We start from the raw sequence: 19,336 nt of genomic DNA, 5'->3' as shown, positions 1-19,336 counted from the left end.
TATAAATTATTAAATAACATATAACAATTTTGTAAAATAACATATAATAATTCACAATTCACAGATATTCACATATATTATAGTTTGAACTTTTTAATTTTTTAAAAGTAAATGTATGTGTTTTATATATTTTTTATTACATATACATTTACATTATATATAGATTAGAAAATAATGTATACAATAAGATATTATACTTTATACATTTTAATTTTTTTAAAATAAATATGATTAGCATATTAGTATGTTAATGTGTCGTAGACTAAATTAACACACCACAATTGAAGAGGAGAAAACTTAAATTCCAAACTTCAACTTTCAATACTAAATACCTGACCATCAAATCAAAAAGTAATGTTTCATTTTTTAATTTTTTCTTCTTAATTATGTAGCCTAAAATAATATATTTGGTTTTAGTTATAGTACTGTTGGACGGTACCTGAATGTACCAATCCACTTAAAAAACATATATATGCCAATACAATTTATCACAAGATTAAGCAATATGGTTTCTAAAACCATAGACATATGTGCCCAAAACACAACATCGATTTGGTTATAACCTGTCCTTTCGTTGTCATTCTCAACTCTATTACCAAGTGCTAATCATGGAAAACTATTTAATCACATAAAAAAAAGACCATTCTTATTTATAAATTGCTTCTTTTATTTTCTACATTGCATATATTATAGAGAAAAAAGGAAAAAAAAAAGTCAGTAGAATGGGTATATTAGTCATCCAAAAGAGAAAAAGAAACCAGTAAACAACATGAAACAGAATTTGTAAGAACAATAAAAAAAGAATCAAATTGTTGTTATCTTTGTTTAACCGATCAATTGACAAATTGATAGAAGAAGCAGAAAGAATGATATGGTAGGGCCTAGCAGGAAGTTGCAAGGAAATTTCCAAGGTACGTACATATGTGGGTGGTTTTTGTCTCCAAGCATCACACAATTACATTTGCAAACGTAGCATAGGTTATACAAATCCCTATAATCATCATTGCCATTGGAGGACCATAAAAGAAACATCTATGTTGCCATTTCGTAAAATAAAAATAAAAATGTGGTGACTGATTTTCATAAATAGGAACAAGTAAAAATATAAGAGCTATTGCATGGGGGGGAAATGAGAAATCTCTTAATGACTAGTTGAAAAAAGAGAAGCAGCAGTAGTATTAGTATTAGCAGACAAATAAAAGGACAATCCTGCATCTGCTACTCAAATTTTAATATTAACATTGACCCAATTTGGCTTTTTGATTGAACAATAATAATTCTATGCCTGCACTGCTCTGCTCTACTGAATTATGCATCATTTGAGGACATGACAATAATGTTCATTTAAAATAAAGTCTTTATATGGTTGCATACAAATAATTGGTTTTTCTGTGTCGTTTGCTGCTTGCTTGCTGTCGTGTTCTTCCGCTGTTGAGTGCTGAGTTGCTGCTGCTTTTGTTCTTGTGCTCATTATTCATCTGCTGCTCATTTTTCTGGTAACAGTTTTCTGCTTCATGTCCATGTTCTTCTTTTGCTATCGTCTTCAATTTATTTTTTTGTTTTCTTTGCTAGAGGTTTGTGATTTGTGCAATAACTTTTGTTGCTTAGTCTTTTAGCAAGGGATTTTTTCATCATCTTGTATTAAAAAGTATAAGCTGGTTTTTCTCCTCATTATTATTGAAATTCTCTGCTCATTGAAATATAAAGCATATTGAAGGGCAACAAGAACTTTGTAAGCATATGCTTTTCTTTTAAGGGAAAAAGGAATATGATGATTTAATTATCCAGTGCTAGGCCTGAACATATCTTAAAGGAAAATTCATGTTTAGATATCAAATGATGTTCTATCAGTTGTGATGTATACACCAAATTTAACTAAGAATCTCTCCAATAAATTAGCAACTCAATTTGAATTTTTACTTTATTTATAACTAAAAGAACACAAAACGAAGTGTGTATTGATTAAGTATGTGTCTTGGTAGGTATTATACAAATTTACATAATAATTTGAGTCCAATATTGTTTCTTCTGTTGTCGGAATGTCATCAATGAAGGTCCCAACAAGGCTAAAAGACACTGGTAGCGTAATTTAATTTAATCAAATAGATATCAATAGAAAAATCATAGAATATAAATTATGGCTTTAGAATGGATAATTTAACTGAATCAAATTGCATAGAAAGTAAAAATAGACTATAAATGGGTTCAATCCTGCAAAGGAGGGGGAAGATTCATAATTCTACACTAGGGTTGGAATAACCCCTCAGGGAGCCTATTTTGGTATACACCCTTTTGAAATACAAATAATATTAAGCTTTAAAGATAACTCTAAATAAGCAAGTAACACCAAAATTTAGGTGTAATTTTTTATTATATCTAGAGTTAATTTAGAGCGTGTCAAGTAAGATTTTTACGGATAGTAAAATACTATATTCATATTTAAAATTCGAATTCAAAACTTTAACTAAGCTAAAAGAGACTATTATTACTTAATTTACGCATTCTTCATTATTTAAAATGCAGCTTTAGATTTGCAAAAGCAGGAAGATAAAACCTGGAGCAAATTCTAAAGCTTTATTTGGACACCCTTAAAACTGACTTCAATGGCCAGGTCAGAGCAGTAGTTAGTATAATCATAGCATTTGTATTGTAATTCACCTATTATGATCTTCTATCTATTGCATTCATATTAGAGCCTGTGAGCTATTGGAATAAAAAGTTGAAATCAACTGCTCCTCTTAACATATAGAAAGAAAAGTCTATCGAAAACCACTTTTGGAGCAGAACGGATGAAATATTATTATTATTAAATAGATTTAAAAAAATATTTCATAAGAATTCAAAAACTTAGATGACCAATTATAATATTATAATCCACACAATTATACATTTCCTATTTTAATTAAATTAGCCTAATTTAAATAAAAATATAAAACAAATACATCTATCATATCAGGATAATAATAATGCGTGCTAATATATATTTTTTATTTTTTTCTAATTTTTGACAATAATCTTAAGCAATTAATGAAATACAAAAACTTAGCTATTAACTAACTTTTTTTATAAAGATATTCTAAGAAAAATTCAAGGTCCATCATTTCTTTTACAAAATTTTATTTGTACCTTTTTTCTTAAAATTTTGTTTATACAATTTTTTAAAATTGTTTATAATTTCTTTTATTTATACAGTTTTTTATTTTTTAAAACTTCATCATGAAATGACACTAAAAGTATATAAAAAGATGCTGAAAGAATATCATTTAATTTTTAAATAATATATTATTATCAAACTAGTCAAGCGAGATGAATTTGTTATTTTAAGGTTTATTATTTTATTTTTTTTTCTTTATATTTGGTTTCTATAATAGAATGACATCGCATGTATTTATATCAACCAACATTCTGATGATAATTAAGCATTGAATTAGGATGAAAAATAAAAATGATATTATCATATGTTTGTCAATGAAGAAGCAATATCAAAATGATATTATTTACTCAAAAGAATATCAAATTTATATTAACAATATACCAAAATGCAACTAAAAATGCATAAAGATAAATTTAAAAATTAAAACTAGATGAAGTAATGCAAGCGTGACAAAAAAATAGCAGTTTTATGTTTATAATAGTCATTTAAATGTTACGATAATAAAAGATAGATAGAGATGAGAGATGAAAATTATATCATCATAACTTTATCAAGAAAAATAATACTAAAAAGAATGTAATAATATAGTTTTAAGAGAAATTGTATATATAAAGTCTTTCAACTCCGTAACTATATAAACAAAAGGGAGAATTATAAATTTAGTGTCTTAATTTTTCAATATTTTTTTATTTTAGTGTTTGAAGTATTTTTTTTTAATTAAGTGTCTGAATGTGCTAATTTATATATATTGTGGTGTCTCTTACAAGTTTTACATATTAAAGTAATAATGTAACTCATTTTATACATGAAATGACTTAAATATCATTATTCATCCTTATTTAATTTTATTTAATTTTTTATTACTTCTTTTTCTTAATTTTTAATTTTTTCTATTTTCTATCAAATCTTTTTTTAGCACTAAAAATATCAAATTAAATTATTTTAATTTTTTTTCTTAAATTTACTCATCTTTTTATTTCTAAAATTATTTTTTAGCACAATTAATACCTTCTTGTTTCTCTTCTTATTGTTTTAAGGTATAAGAATATATATTCTTTTATAGAAAAATAAATAAATGATATTTCTTTTTTCAGTTTTTGTTTGAATGAATAAGAAAAATAAAATAATTTATTTTTTTATTTTAATCTTTTGAGAAATGAATAAAATTAAAAAAAAAGAGTACTGAAAATGGATAAGAATAAAAAAAATAAAATAAATATGATATTATTTTTAAAAAAAGATATTTAAGTCAATTTAATATTTTAACCAGTAAAGTCAACTAAAGATATAATATTGAACATTTTTAGAGGATTTAAATATTTAATTAAATAAAAAAATAATTTAGACATTAAAATAGAAAAAATAGAAAAGTTAAAATCACCAAACTTGTAATTTTCCCCAAATAAAATCAAAATTTTGAATCGTATATATATTAAACTATGTAGTTGAACTATGGTCCTTTAATTAAGTGTTTTGGTCCAATAAAAGGCCTAGTGAATTTTCATGGGCTTTGGGAGTTTTAGCCTTAAGGGCCCAATTTAAAGATGATTAACACGAAGCCCAATTTTACAGACCTCCGGACAACAAAATAACATGTCCTCGTATTACTGGAGAATCCAAATCATTAACAGGTGAAAGAAATTAGCTTCGCTTAGCTTGCCCTCACTCAAGAACCGGCAGCAAAACTTAACGGACCGCATCACCACAAAGCACAAAACTCCTTCCCAACCAAAAACCCCTAAAACCTCAACCGAACTTTGCAAAGTCACCCAAAAAAAAAAAAAAATAAGTGTAGCAGAAACAAAGCAAAATAAAGAGATGAATAAAGAAGAAGAAGAAACTGGAGCACCAAACAGAGAACTCTACGCAGTGCTTCAAGTCTCACCGGAGGCTACTGATGAAGAAATTAGAAAAGCTTACCGGCATTGGGCTCAAGTTTACCATCCTGACAAGTATCAGGACTTCCATGTATGATCAAATTTCATGTTAATTCGAAGTTCAGTGATTTTAAGTAATTGATTGTAGTTCCGATTTTTTTTCCTTTAAAGTTTCTTTTTGGGCATTGCTTGGGATAAAGACTCTTTCTGCAGTTTAATTGAATTGAACTCTCGCAAAAATATTCTCTCTCTTTTTGTTTTCTTTCGAAACGCTTTATTTATTGTTTCAAAAGTTGAAAGATTTGACCTGTGCTTTCCAAACACGGGATTGAAATGAATTCTTTCTTTTCTAGACTTTCCAAGTGCATTTTTTTATTTTTAATGCCTTGTTTGGGATTAATCACATATCAGCGTTCAATTGCATTGAATTTCTTGCAAAATCATGTTTGTTTTTGCGATGGTTATCTGTTTTTTTTAGTTGATAGAATTGTATTTAGCAACTGATGTACTGACTAATGGATTTGGATTCAGTTGAATTTTTGCATTTTTAGATTTCCCAAACACACTATTTAGGCCACCTTGTTTGGAAGAAATCATGTATAAAAGTTCAGTTGAATATAGTTCTCTCAGAACGCTTTTTTTTTTTTTTTTAATGTTGAATGAGTTAAATTCTAGCAGCAATGCACTTTTTGGATACGAGAATTGACTAAGTTGAATTCTTGTCCTTTTAGGCTGGCCAAACACATTCTCGATTTTGGTTCTACTCTCCATCATTAGTATTTCTTTCTTACTACTTTTATCTGATGCTGGTATTCAGTTGAAGGAAATAGCTACTCAGAATTTTCAAAGGATATGTGAGGCATATGAAATATTATCCGACGAAGTTAAAAGGCAAATATATGATATATATGGTATGGAAGGATTAAAGTCTGGTCTGGAACTTGGTCCAAAGCTTAATAAACCTGAAGAGTTAAAGGAAGAACTTGAAAGATTAAAAAAGAGGAAAGAGCAAGAAAAGATGGCTGCTCATTTTCGACCTTCTGGAACAATTTTGGCCAACATATCTTTGCCTCAGTTTCTTGATGGTCATGGCATAATGAGAGGGTACAGCAATTTAATCTTGAATTTCTTGGATTAACAAATGATATTTATTTTACTTCATCCAACTTAGCATTGGCATGTTAATGTTTCATTGTCTGCAGAAGTTATCATTTTCTTAGGAACTCTCTCTCTTTTTTTTTTTTTTTTTTGATATTCCTCTTTCAGAATGGCTATGTCTAGTGAAGTTCATTCACAATTATCGAAACGTAATACCATTGCTATTGGTGGAAACTTGGAAGTTCAAGAAACTGCTGGTGGTGCAGCTGCTAGTGCTGTGCTTAGGCATCAGCTTTCTTCTGTTTCTTCTATAGAATTTATGGCCTCAGCTGGTCTACGAGCACTAATTGGAGTACAAACTACGCGGTGTGGCATTTGACTTCCAAAGTCCATTTGATTATCTGGCATATTTGCTATCACCCAATCAGTTTATTTATTTGTTCTCTCTCTCTTTTCCAGTAATCTATCTTTACACTCGACAGCAACAATTACCATTGCAAAGTCTTTGAAAGATGGTTCCATCAATCTTTCAAATACATGGACCCGGCAACTCTCAGAAACAGCAGATGGAAATGTATGTTGCTATTTTTATTTTAATTGGCCCGTTGATATTTTTCTCCTGTTTCTTTTAGCTTGCACATAAGTTGTAGTGTTTGATGAAGAAAATGGCACCCTTATTATTGAATGCAATATTGAATTTTTTCTAGAGGAAAATCTTTAAATATCAAAGACATCTGATAAACATAAATTTTATGAAGATATAAAGTTTTATATAGGCTTGAAAAACATTTAGCAATACTTTAACTTTTAATATCTTTGCTGTTTGTTCTTCTCCTTCATTTCACCAGATACAGCTTTTGCTAGGTCCAGAATCATCTATATCAGTTGGATGGCAAAAGAAGGATGAAAAGATGTCTGCTGCTGGAGAGTTGAAGGTACATCTATTTTTTCTGTTAAGCTAGAAAAGAGTTTATTCCTAAATATTCTACAGAATCTTAGGAGAGATTTTGGTCAAAGAAAATTAAATTAACAAATGGACAAGTAAAGCAGGAATTTCCCTAAAAGTTTACATGTTAACTGGTTTCTTAGTGCAAAATTGTTTTTGTTTACTAAATCCTTAATTTGCTTTTGTGAATGTTACTATATTGAGTATACCTCCCGGTTGCTGGTATAGTGAAACAAATTACCAATAATTGAGCTTCTTCATGACTAAACCTTTATTTGAGACTGGTTTAAGTTTCCTTCTCCCTTTCTTCTACCCCTGTTAATTTTTGTTTGATGACCACAGATCGGTACAAGTTCTTTTGGAGCATCAGCTCATTACACTCATCGCTTTTCATCAAAGTCCCATGGTCGTATTGCAGGCAGATTTGGCAGGTATATGCTAAAAAACTATAGGGATAATGTTAGGGTGATGGTAATTAATACTATTGTATTTGAATTAATTATGTGTCTGTGCTCTCTTTTCTTTCTGACGTTCTATCTGTCATGGTTTAGGTTATGACTTGGAAATAGATAACTTTAAAATGTTATAAATCAAATAACATGTGCTGTAAAATATAATATTTTGTTGATAAAGCTTGTTGAGCATAATACATGTGCATCAGTCATCAAGTATTGATGTAAAAAACTGACGAATGCTTTTCTCAATTTGGAATCTTGATTATCATATATACTATAACTGTTATAAATAGTTACATTCAACAATCTACAGAAGTTTGGGAGTGCTGATGATTTTACTCAAAGCAGTTGTAGGGAAATCAGTTGCATTAAATTGATATAGTTATGCTAGAATTCTCTATTGTAAATCTATTTATTGTTCTATACAGCACTGCTCTGGAGATGGAAGTTGGTGGTGGAAGAAAATTATCTGATTTTAGCACTGTCAGAATACTGTATACAGTTGGAATTCAGGTATCAGAAAACAAAGAAATGAAATCTGATATTATGTTATGGTATTTGGTGTTCAATGGCACAAGGTGGGTTTCTTGGCTACTTTGGTGCTTCCGCTTTTGGGTATTTTAGAGGTGTTTTCAAATACTATTTACTATGGTAAAAGGAGGACGTTTAATTGATCATTTGTTACTTTGTGTTGCTTAGTTTATGAGGAAAACTTATTCTTTAAGTTGTAATCTATGCTTTTTCTCCTTTATGATAGTTCTCTTACGAGAAACTGTAAGAACTGCTATTCCACTTTAGGGAACCTGAATTAAGGTCTGGACATATCAACTAATATCCAGGTTTATATGTGCTGTCTCGTATCGGTTGTTATCACTTATCTTTTCCTTATTAATGCTTTCTCATATTACTAGAAGGTGGCAGTAAACAACATATTTATGCTGATTAATACTTTGTGAGAAGGTGTTATAGCACAAAATTTGATAATGCCATTTGCACAAAAGATGCTAGAGTTGACTTTTGGAAAAATTGCCCTACCTTTTAAGTTTTAGGTTTAACAATGTCTATTAGAGAAAATCAATTGTATGAAAAAATAGGTCTTAAAATCCGTGACACACCTCAATGCAAGGCAATTTTTTTCACTTTCTTCTACTTAGGATATCTTGGGCCACTTAGCATAGTTATTCAGCCTTTTAAAGCGGAAGAGGAAGAGGAAGAGGAAAACAAAATAATTTGTAGCATTTTTGAAAATCCTAAACCTAGTCTTTTGTTGTTGAATCCTGTCTAGCATTCCAATAAATGAAGGGCCAGCTTAAGGATATTCTGAGTAAAAGCTGATAGTTACTCAGCATAGATTTGTTGGCTTGTCAACCATGTTGATCCTGCTTTTGCATATATGTAAACTTTTATATTCTTCATTTGGTTGCAGGGTATATTTTGGAAATTTGAATTACATCGTGGTGGACAAAAGTTAATTATTCCTGTGAGTAAATTTCATTTACTTTAACTTGACATGGCATATTTGGTTGACATTTTTGTCCATGGTGTGTAATTGGAATGGTAGGAGTTCTTGCTGGTAGAAGTTTTACCTATTAAGTGCTTATGCTGTTAGACATAGAAATGTAATGGTAACTGAATTGGAAATTTGATAATCATATGCTTAATGCAAAAAAAGTGAAGCAACTGGGATGCTTTATTAGTTGATTAGAAAGTTTGATGGTTGTTTCTGCTCCCCCTGGTAGTGGAAAGCCACACAAAAAAAAAACAGTTATTAAATATTTATATTTGTACCTTTTTTGGTGTTTTGCTATTTGGAAGAAGATAAAATAGGGCTAGTTCCTACTAAGTATTACGCCTTTTCTCTCTCCCTGTTGCTGATGTATTATCATCTGCAGGTATTGCTGTCGAGGAATTTAAATCTGGCATTTGCAACCGGAGCGTTCTTAGTTCCAACATCACTCTACTTTATACTCAAGGTTATACAGATGCTTCACTCATGTTGTTCCCTTGTGTACTAGACAACTTGGTTATATGACTCTTGTTTAACTTCAATTCCATTTCGAATAAGCCGGGATTATTGAAAGGATGTCAACTGAGATAGAACCCCTTTTTTTTTAAAAAGAAATTGTTTTGATGTATCCCCTGTTGACCCTTGGGCTTCTCTTTTTCCTTTCCTTTTGGATCCCCAATAGGCTTTGCTTTGCACAATAGGGTCCTCTGCAGCCTGCCATAAGTTCTCCTACTTCTCTTCTGATTTGGGATATCAACCTTGGATGCCAAAGTCAGATATAAATTTACATATCACCAATGGTCTTTTTGCTCCTGTTAATTTTGGTGCAGTTCTTATTCATTGCACGACAAACAAATCAAACTTTAAATTTGGAAGTGTTTGTTAAAGTAGTCTTTCAAGTTGCTGTAATTGTTTGACTATACATTGCTGTTTTTGCAGTTTTTGATTTATATCCTTTTCATTGTGTATGCCTGCAGAAATTGATCTTCAAACCTTACTATCTTCGAAGGGAAAAGCAAAAGGCTTTGGAGAATAATGTGAAAACTTCCGCCCAGGTATCAATTACATATGCACACAGATGTTTTGGTTTATGCTTGCTTTGTTGCAAGACCTACTTTTGGTGCTGATTACCAAAATAATCAGATATTCCATTGATGGGTTTTTTCTTGTATGCCACCCTATTTTTATGTCCATGCATATTGAGAACAAACGTTTCATGGATTAGCCATGCATGAGAAAGTGATTTATGTTGAACCAATGGTAGGAGCAGAATCTTACAATCAGATCTTGTAATGCTGGAAATGTGGACTCAATAGTATTTTCAGAAAAGTTCTGGTTAATATGGTTGGTTGGGCATGATTCCAATTTAGTAAAACTTCTGAAAGTCTGAGCATGTCAAGTATCCCATTAATTTTGGTGGCCTGGAGAAGTGCCTTGATTTGCTTTTCTACTTAGTCTTGTTCGGTACTAGTGAAAAATGTATTTGAATCTCTAAGTCATATGTACTTTGTACTGATTTTGAGAAGCGCCTTGATATGCTTTTATACTCAGCCTTGTTCAGTACTTGTGAAAAATGTATCTGAATTCCTATAGGTCCAAGAGGCGAGGACAGGGGCAGAAAAAGCTCAGCAATTGTTACAAAATGTTGCCAATAGGAAAAGAAATAAGCAAGTAGAGACAAATGGACTGATTATTACGAAAGCATTATATGGAAGTCTTAAAGCTCTAAAGAGAAGAGCAGAATCAACAGAAGTAAATGGTGAATTAGTTTCAGAAGTAATTGATGTTACCATACCTCTTAATTTCCTGGTTAATGATTCTGGACGATTGAAGGTATGTTTCTAATAATTCATATTTTCTTTTTATCCTCCTTGAGCATGTGGCAGTCAAATACGTATTCAATTTATCTTGTTTGAACGATTCATAAATGAATAAATAAATAAATAAAAACGAACTAGAAAAAGCTCAGCAACTCAACTAAACCTTAATTGGAATTTAGTTGGAATCAGCTAAACAGATACTTTTCTTTTTCTTAATTCTACTTGGTTTCATGCTGTATTTATAGAAATGTATGGTGCTGATGGATCCTTTTTTGCAACTGTGGCAAGTAATGCTTCAACCTTAAGAACAGAAATTGCTTATTTGACTAATTAATGTTATTGATTACTAGAAGGCAAAGGCAGGCACACTAGTGAAAGGCTGGTTTTACTCTTTTAATGCGTCATCTGAGCAACTAATGTGGGTATTGATGCAGACATGCAGTTGATGCTGTATGAAATGCTTGAGAACTCATCTAATGCATGAAGCCTGCAGGCACAGCGTTTATGTATCTGTCATGTTCAAAAAATTGCTAGTTCTTATAGTTATTGAGTACCTGAAAGATAATTTGTTTGGCAGTCAGGGTTGCGTTTGAACTTCCCTGCCTCTTCCAGAAATTTATGTTAATTCACTTTGTTCAATATAAGGCCGATGAATTAGCTAGAACTATTGTATATATTATGTCTCTGGTTCCTTGCAATATATGGTCTCAGGATTCGTCCACAGTTAATTGTTTTTAAGTTTGGTTTTCAAAATGTGGCATGCAGCTTCACGAGGGTGTAAAGAAATCGGGCATTATGGGCTTTTGTGATCCTTGTCCTGGAGAAACTAAGCAGTTATATGTTGAGTACACTTGTGGTGGCCGAGCATTCGAGGTACTAGAATTCTTCTTCTTCTTCTTCTTCTTCTTCTTTAAAACCCTTCTTAATAAATAATTGTTTTCCTTGGCTAATTTGGGACAGGTCACAGTGGATGACTATGCAGAGCTGTCAATACCCCAAGAAGCACATAGAGTCTGAAATTATTTTTTATTTTTATTTCTCTTTTAAACAGCTACTTGCTATAATTTAGACGCTGGTTACCTCTTGCAATTTTGTTTTACCTTCTGAGGTAACTTGCAACGCAAATGACTTCCTTTTCCCATCATTCTGGTTACATGATCTTCTTTTGCATGTCTAAATAAGGGCACCAATATGATTTTTCTCGTGTAACATTTTCTAATAAAATTTTATATTTCTTTACTTTTTCCATTTGAGAGTTATTAAATCTTTTTCTTATGATTTACTGCTCCCACTGCTGATTTCAATTTTTGTTGGTCGCTGTCTTTCTACTGGGCAATTGGATAAAAATCCAGAAATTCAATCATTTTTTTTTATATACTTTTAGACGGGAAATTCCACTGACTATTCATGCTAATCATGATTCTATCCGCAGGCGACCTAATAAAGAATAATATGTAAAAGTGAACGTCCATTAGCATGCATGGGATTGAACAATGATAAGTATGCATGGGATTGAACAATGATAAGGCATCATTTCCTCATTGCCATATAAAACTCGGGTAAATATAGTAATCTACTTTTAGTAATTCTAATTTCCATTTTGATCTTAAGGATCATAAAGTTGCACTCTGAAAACTGGTTGTGGGAAAATTTCGTCAACTACCGGAATGAGATAAAATTGTAGAAAAGGATTAAACGGCAGAAAAGGAAGGCCGTTATATGCCTCCAAAGCACAAGCACTGCATGTTGGTAACAAAGACACGCAAGACATTCAAGTGAGATTGCACACATTCTGCGAATACAAAAACTAGCTCCTTGATCTCTAAGGACCTTTTGAAGTAACAATTCTTATGAGAACGCGTGGTTAATTGTCAGCTCGCCATTTGAAGCATCAAAAGAAGCTTCTATTACTGCGGAACAACAGTCACCTCCAGTTGATTCGGGGCCTGCAACCAGCACTGGATGTGCCAGAAGTTTCACTCCTTGCTTCCAGTATCTGTGATCTGAAGACAGTCCAGCATGATGATTGATGAGAAAAAAACAAGAGGGGAAGTTATTAGAGAATACCCATGAGTAGTTAAATTTTGTTTGAATTCTTCACAAAAGGTTGCATTCCCCAAACAAATGTGTCGGGACCGCAAAGCACGGTTGCAGAAAATTGAAGGTGCGCAAATGAGGTAAAGCAGCAATGAGAGATGCACCAGGCTTCAGCAGGACTGATTACTGCAAAGAATAAAAGATCTTACCTGGCCCAGCAGATAACACAACAGAATGTTTTGCATCCATCACCCAGTCAATCCATAGAGCAAATCCATGGCACATCCCAGGTTCAGTAAATTTGACCTATAAGAAAACTCTTTTTAGTATAAATTGAGCATGATAAGAACATAATTGAACCATAGGCATCCCCTGCGTCCTTTTTCTAGCATAGATTAGACTCTATTTTGTTTGATAATACCAATCAACAGCTATTTGAATCTCACAGAGAAAGATTTATAATAACAAATTTTACAGAAAAGAGAAAAAAGAAGAAAACAGCATGACAAAGGTACTTCATCCATACTTCATTGCTTCTCATCAAATACTTGAAGCCCACATTACAACAAGAACTATAAAAGTGAATGATTTCTGTACAGAACACAATTTCATTTGTAACATTAAACCAAGCATCAATTTAAAACCCAGGAATATTTCTCAAGCATTTGATTGCTAGATTAAGTTTAATTCAAGATCAATATTACTGCAGAAAAAGGTATAAATTTAATACCTGAATTTTTCCATAACACGGACTTATTAGTTTTGAGAATTCGAATTCCATGACAGTGAACCTCTCACTAAGTTCCTAAAAGTCCAAAGTATTTGTATCAGTAACAGAATATAAGTGGCATTCATAATATCATCTTTTAATAAAAAGCAACTATTAGGCAATTAATTACTTTAACCTCCCCACTTTGCCAGAGAAAAACAGGTACAAGTGGACCCTCATGTGGTGGAGACACATCACCACATGCCCCTATCGTGGTATTTACAACTGAATGATCAAAGCCTTCGATCTTGCTCAAGGAGCAGCGGCTATTCCATAAATCCTACAGGGTTTCAAATACAAATTCCAGTACTGGTCAAAGTACTGTATAACTACAAACTAATAAAATAACAAGCAATTTTCCCTAACCGGTAGAGACATGGCACAGGCCTTCAGTCTTGCTTTACAGGGCATTATTAAGATGTCATTGGAGAGGATAGAGTCCAGCATAGTCCTTGTCTTCCTAAAAATCAACCATGAACAGAAAAACATTTATGAATTGTCATGCCTGAATGAACCAATATGTATAGATAATACATGTATCGAGCCTATCCATGAGCAATGCACACTAGTTTATACCAAAACCGCAGGTACTGCCAAGGAAGCATTCCATCATTCCCGTAATAGTATGGTTCTCCAATCAATAGATCAACCTGCAAGCACACTTCCCTAAATCAATTTTGTTTGTCCGATACAGATGGAAGTAATGTATTTTACTTTTAGAAGTACTAAAAAGATATTTGTAATACTGCAAGAATAAGGTCGCGGACTCCCACAAGGACAAATCAGCTATGAGTTCACTTGAGAGATTTCAAGAGGCAAGAAGGCTACCTGATTTTGAAGCTCGATAAAGTTTAAATTTTATTACAATTTAAACAATTAAAATAATAAAAAGTACTAAGAAGATATTTGCAATACTGCAAGAATAAGGTCGCGGACTTCCACAAGGACAAATCAGCTATGAGTTCACTTGAGAGATTTCAAGAGGCAAGAAGGCTACCTGATTTTGAAGCTCGATAAAGAATAAATTTTATTACAATTTAAACAATTAAAATAATAGCATGTTTATCGCTTTAACTTGCCTTCCCCCCAGGCATGGAATAGATTACGAGCTGTTACAACCTTTCTAAAGCGTGTCTTTTTAGTATGCAAGCTGTACCTTCTTTTGATTAGTATCTTGCAGAGTCAAGCATTTGTTATTTAGAAATACGTTTACACGATCTGTTTTGAAATCATTTGCATCAGCGACTGTCTGCAGATATTGGGAACCCTTCTCCCGCAACCCAGGGAACAATGATATAACATGTGCTGTTTTTGAAAGATGTGCAAGAGCTAGTGTTGCAAAGAGACTATCATCTGCAACAATGCATAGTGGCTGTACTTTTTCCTGCAACTGCAAAATGCAACTCATTAAAAATAAGGATGCAGAAAGTGAACATACAGAGAGAAAGAGAGATCTTACAGCATTTCTTAGCGCTGTTAACATGGATGACCTCCATTCACTGTCTCCATAAATTGCAAGTCTTTCAGGAGGTAATATAAGATGAAAATCCCCGGCAGTAAAATTATGCTGCCTCACCTCAGTATCTTGGATTTCAATATTATAGAAGACATTAGTATCAGTATGTGTGGCATGCAAAAGCAACTGCTCACCCTTGCCTACTTGTATGCCCTTCCCTGGAAGGAACCACGTGCACTGTTTCCAATGGTCACACCAATTAGAAGTACCTAGTTAAGCATAACAACTTCATTAGTTGCATAAAAATGAATCAGGAATTCAGAAAGAAACTCGATAAAATGGTTGCTATTTAACATGCACCAATTCCATTAAATTTCTTTGGTAGGATCCTGATATGCATGTATTGAAAGCAAAAAAAAAGTTAACCGTACCATAAATATTCAACTTCTAATGCAAGTGTTATAAGCTATATATTTACTTAATTATGTCCTGACAATGTTAATTGTACGGAAACTCAATATATGGTACTTATTAAGTGGAACACTTATCCTGTTCGTTAAATTATAAAATTATTTCGGCACATTCTTGAAGGCCTATCTGAATGCAACATAAAGGAACAGTGCACGAAAGCACTTGTGACAGGACACGCTGGCAACATGTTTACATACAATGTGCTAAACATGGTTCAAATTCTCAAACATGGGGGGTGATGGAAGACTGATCAGGAACTTTATTAGGTTTAAGAAATCTGATTTCTGGTTGCTGCAGAGGTCCCGGTTTCTTAATAAGTTAGGAATAAGTTATCTCAACGTCTTTAGAAGTCTTTAATTTTATTAATTATTGTTGAGTCTTGCTCTAACTCCTTATTGGATTTTTGATGAAGTGTTTATTTAGAAAATACTTTCAAGGATTGGAATTCTAAAAGTCTTTAGGTTTAAGATTAGTTACTTCTATAAATATCTAGGATTATAGCAAATATTATTCAGTTTTCAGATTCAATAAACAAAGACTTCCTGCAAATTGCTACACTAAAATTGTGTTTTTCAATTTACTTTAGGTGTGACTCCTAAACCTTCCGAGTGTTGACTCTTAAAAGTTTTCTTATCTTTTCTTTCCTATTCCTCTGTTTCAGATCTGAATTTCTGACAAATCAGACCTGGAATTCAATCTTAGAACCTTTATCTTCTGCAAATATCAATGTAGAACAGATTATCTAAATCTAAATCTGTCCTACATCAACTTGTCACGATAACCCAATTTCTTTCAGTCCTTCAAATCCTTCTTCATTGTTGCAAGAGACTGAAATTAGGGTGAAAAAGAAAAAGAGGAAATGTTGACAAAATGAATGGCATATTTTACTCACCTATGTTTGTTGGTGAACCTATCCATTTAGGAGCGGTGGAATAAAATATTGTCCCTTCACAATCAAGCTGAAGCATCCACCTGGACACGAATGAACAAAATATATTATCACCATCACTCAAAAAAAAAAACTCATATGAACAGCTCAAAGAAATTTACCATGAGATTACAGCATGAACTGTACCATCATTTGTGGCCTTTATGAGCACCTCAGTTTCCCCATGGCTATCTGGGCGTTTCCAGAAGTCAAATTCAAAAATTTTGAAGGGTTCTGACAGCTGGATGAATCCTAAATTGAGTGGAAACTAAATCACTTGTATTCTCCAAGAACTCCATAGAAAAATCATTATTGTCATTACCAGTTTTATTTCTTTTGAGATTGCATCACAATTCATCGGGTTCTGCTGCAATTTGACACGTAAAATAGTATCCAAGCCGGTGGGAACAAGACGAATGTTGTCCGATGCTTTTGCTTCATTATCATATAAATCATGCAGCTTCCAGAGGAATGTACTTTCAACCAGCTAGGGAAAAGGAGAATTTTGCAAAATTAAAAATAATGCAAATACAGTGAGCTTTTCAATGACTAGAAATCCCCTTTCAACCAAGAGAATACTCAATTGAACAATAATTCCAGGGATTAATAAAAGATAAACAAAGCAAACAGAAAATTTCTTTAAGCCACAACAAGAAAGATAAATGTAGGTGACCAACCTAGAAAGACAGATTATACCAGAATAATAGAAGCATATCTAATTTCAGAAGTCTATTTCCAATCGGAAGCATGCTGATTTTTCTAAACCTCCTCAGCAGCAATTGGAGGAATGCAGGCTTATTAACTTCAAGTTGTTCGACTAAAATTTTTACATCCTTCTTTATAGAGTATCTACCAATTATATTTCACTTGACCAGATCTCAAGTTTCCACTAAAGCTCCAGAATAATTTATTAATTCCTTATGTGGTAGCACACAATCAACTTCTCATACTCACAAATGCTAAACACTGACTTTCACTCATAAATAGTTAACATCAACCAAGTTTCAAATGCAGAATATATATACACATAGACACAGAGAGAGATATAGCATAAGCACAAATTCACTGAATGTTCAAATTAGATAAAAGAAATTTTTTTGATACAAATCCTCATTTTGGTAAAAGTTGACAGTTCTGGTTGAGGTTTCAAATGTATAATACACACCTGGCCGTAAGTTGTTGCACGATATGGTACAGTTAATGGATTATCCACAAGTAGCATGTCATGTGCATGTTGCAGAGATGGTATTAATCCTTCACCCAATAACTCTGAGTCTAATATCTCACTAACCTGCAATTAGAACAGTTCTTTTGAATTAACCAAAACAGAAAAGAAAAAAAAAAACAAATAGAACACTGCTCGAACTCACCAGAACATCAGCACGAGAAGGAATATCCACACCGACTTTAAGCTCGTCAGATCGCTTATTGAACACATTTATGGTCCTTCCCATTCCATTTACGTGCAACACTTTTCGCATCATTTTTACCATTGGAAGGTACGATTCGCATGCTGTTACTGTTCCCCTTGACTCTTCACCGGACCGCATTGCACGTGCAGCCATCATCGATAGCAATCCAGTTCCAGCACTGCAATTTCATTTTAACTTATATATAAAAAATATCGTTAATTCGTTAATAATTGCATTACAATATTAGTCAATTGATACCCGATATCCAGCACGTGACAAGGTTTTGTTATAACTTTGTCGATTGCCTCACGAAATGCTCTGTTTCTTGCAGAGTCATTGAGCATGTCTAAATACGACGTCGTAGCTAAGAGATTTCTGTTCGGATTTCCAAAGGTTTCTTCTTCTTCGTTTTCTGTAATGATAATCCATTCTGACTTACCAGTGAGCGGGTCGAGTTTGAGTTGGAACATTTGTTTTCGTATTGACTCGGTGCTCATGGTTCGGGTTAGTGTGGAGGAGAGTGAGTTTTGTGACAGAAGACTGAGTCGAGCGAGGTGTTGTTTTAGGGTTTTGGAGATTAGAGAATTCATGCAAGTGAAGTGGTGGCTGTTTTGGCGGTGAGGGATTGTGTAACGGTGAACGACGGCGTAGCCGCGATTGTGATTTCGATATTTTATATAGGGAAAATAAGTCTCTGTTGTTTAGCGAATTAAGGAAAAGTTTAGATGTCGTTTCTATGTGAAATATTTACCTGTCGTTTTGGAGGGTTCAAGGATTAGTTTGGGACGGACATGCATAACATTCCCATGTTCTTTTATGTATACAATTATTTCTCGAAAAAAAAGAAACACTGACTGAACTGATTGGATTCAATTAGGTCATTAGTCACCACAAAATGACTTACACTAAGCAACTCAAAATCTTGAATTCGGATTTTTAAGAAACAATTTATCGAGGATAGAAGCACTCAGATAAGATTTTACTTCAATTAGCTTTAGAATTGGTGTTACAGTTGTAAACTAGCTATGAGACAGTGGTATTCAATAAAGCCAAATAATACAAGAGCCAATTCTCTTGCAGCCAACGCTCCCTGGCTAGCTGAGAGGTTTGAAAGTACCAAACAATTAGGGGATCTTTTGTCGGCTACATCTAGGAATGAAATTAAAACAACAAAAAGTGAAAAGCTTGCTCAAATCATCTATCATATGATGTCCTCCACAACGGCTGCAACTTTCTGAACAATGATTTTCGAGCCATGTACCATATCACTGATAACCTTACGGTCCCCTTCAAAGGCAGCATAATAAAGCCCACCCTTTCTCCTCCTTCAGGGTGACCGGCCTTCTCGGGCCAATTGCTTCATAACCTATTTTACTTTTTCTGTTGAAATTTAATTTAATTATAAT

The 19,336-nt window shown here is 32.8% G+C and overlaps 2 protein-coding genes across 5 annotated transcripts; one reads left to right on the top strand and one right to left on the bottom strand.

Annotated features, from left to right (window-relative positions):
* Window positions 1-4,688: 4,688 nt before the first annotated feature.
* Window positions 4,689-12,105, top strand: LOC8265551 (chaperone protein dnaJ 13). Its single transcript, XM_002528878.4, has 13 exons — window positions 4,689-5,122; window positions 5,849-6,135; window positions 6,298-6,495; window positions 6,589-6,703; window positions 6,978-7,064; window positions 7,418-7,506; window positions 7,959-8,043; window positions 8,957-9,010; window positions 9,423-9,503; window positions 10,015-10,092; window positions 10,631-10,870; window positions 11,623-11,730; window positions 11,818-12,105. The coding sequence occupies exons 1-13, from the start codon at window positions 4,973-4,975 to the stop codon at window positions 11,872-11,874; spliced, it is 1,629 nt and encodes a 542-aa protein (XP_002528924.1). The 5' UTR covers window positions 4,689-4,972; the 3' UTR covers window positions 11,875-12,105.
* A 316-nt stretch (window positions 12,106-12,421) lies between these two features.
* On the bottom strand, window positions 12,422-18,705 carry LOC8265552 (protein arginine N-methyltransferase 1.6). 4 transcript variants are annotated; one of them, XM_025159079.2, is made up of 14 exons: window positions 18,189-18,704; window positions 17,889-18,108; window positions 17,684-17,809; window positions 16,841-17,005; window positions 16,641-16,759; window positions 16,483-16,562; window positions 15,123-15,388; window positions 14,820-15,053; window positions 14,240-14,313; window positions 14,030-14,123; window positions 13,800-13,943; window positions 13,625-13,699; window positions 13,104-13,200; window positions 12,422-12,860 (listed from the first exon to the last, which is right to left on the bottom strand). In XM_025159079.2, the coding sequence occupies exons 1-14, from the start codon at window positions 18,518-18,520 to the stop codon at window positions 12,706-12,708; spliced, it is 2,181 nt and encodes a 726-aa protein (XP_025014847.1). In that variant the 5' UTR covers window positions 18,521-18,704; the 3' UTR covers window positions 12,422-12,705. The 4 variants fall into 4 exon arrangements, 3 of the variants coding, with proteins under 3 accessions (XP_025014847.1, XP_002528925.2, XP_048229851.1); XM_002528879.4 differs by having other exon boundaries at window positions 13,794-13,943; window positions 18,189-18,703; XR_001535950.3 differs by having other exon boundaries at window positions 12,615-12,853; window positions 12,925-13,200; window positions 13,794-13,943; window positions 18,189-18,705.
* Window positions 18,706-19,336: the final 631 nt, after the last annotated feature.

The sequence above is a fragment of the Ricinus communis genome, chromosome 5, assembly GCF_019578655.1.
Source record: "Ricinus communis isolate WT05 ecotype wild-type chromosome 5, ASM1957865v1, whole genome shotgun sequence".
NCBI classification, from domain to species: domain Eukaryota; kingdom Viridiplantae; phylum Streptophyta; class Magnoliopsida; order Malpighiales; family Euphorbiaceae; genus Ricinus; species Ricinus communis.
This window is presented reverse-complemented; position numbering and strand designations above follow the sequence as displayed.

Excerpts from the sequence above, each read along its gene's own strand:
- LOC8265551 (XM_002528878.4), top strand. The coding sequence starts at position 4,973 with ATGAATAAAGAAGAAGAAGAAACTGGAGCACCAAACAGAGAACTCTAC. Across the intron at positions 10,093-10,630 it reads ATGTGAAAACTTCCGCCCAG|GTCCAAGAGGCGAGGACAGG; the intron begins GTATCAATTACA and ends GAATTCCTATAG. Across the intron at positions 10,871-11,622 it reads ATGATTCTGGACGATTGAAG|CTTCACGAGGGTGTAAAGAA; the intron begins GTATGTTTCTAA and ends TGTGGCATGCAG.
- LOC8265552 (XM_002528879.4), bottom strand. The coding sequence starts at position 18,520 with ATGAATTCTCTAATCTCCAAAACCCTAAAACAACACCTCGCTCGACTC. Across the intron at positions 17,006-17,683 it reads GTGCAACAACTTACGGCCAG|CTGGTTGAAAGTACATTCCT; the intron begins GTGTGTATTATA and ends CCTTTTCCCTAG. Across the intron at positions 15,054-15,122 it reads TAACAGCGCTAAGAAATGCT|TTGCAGGAAAAAGTACAGCC; the intron begins GTAAGATCTCTC and ends TGCATTTTGCAG.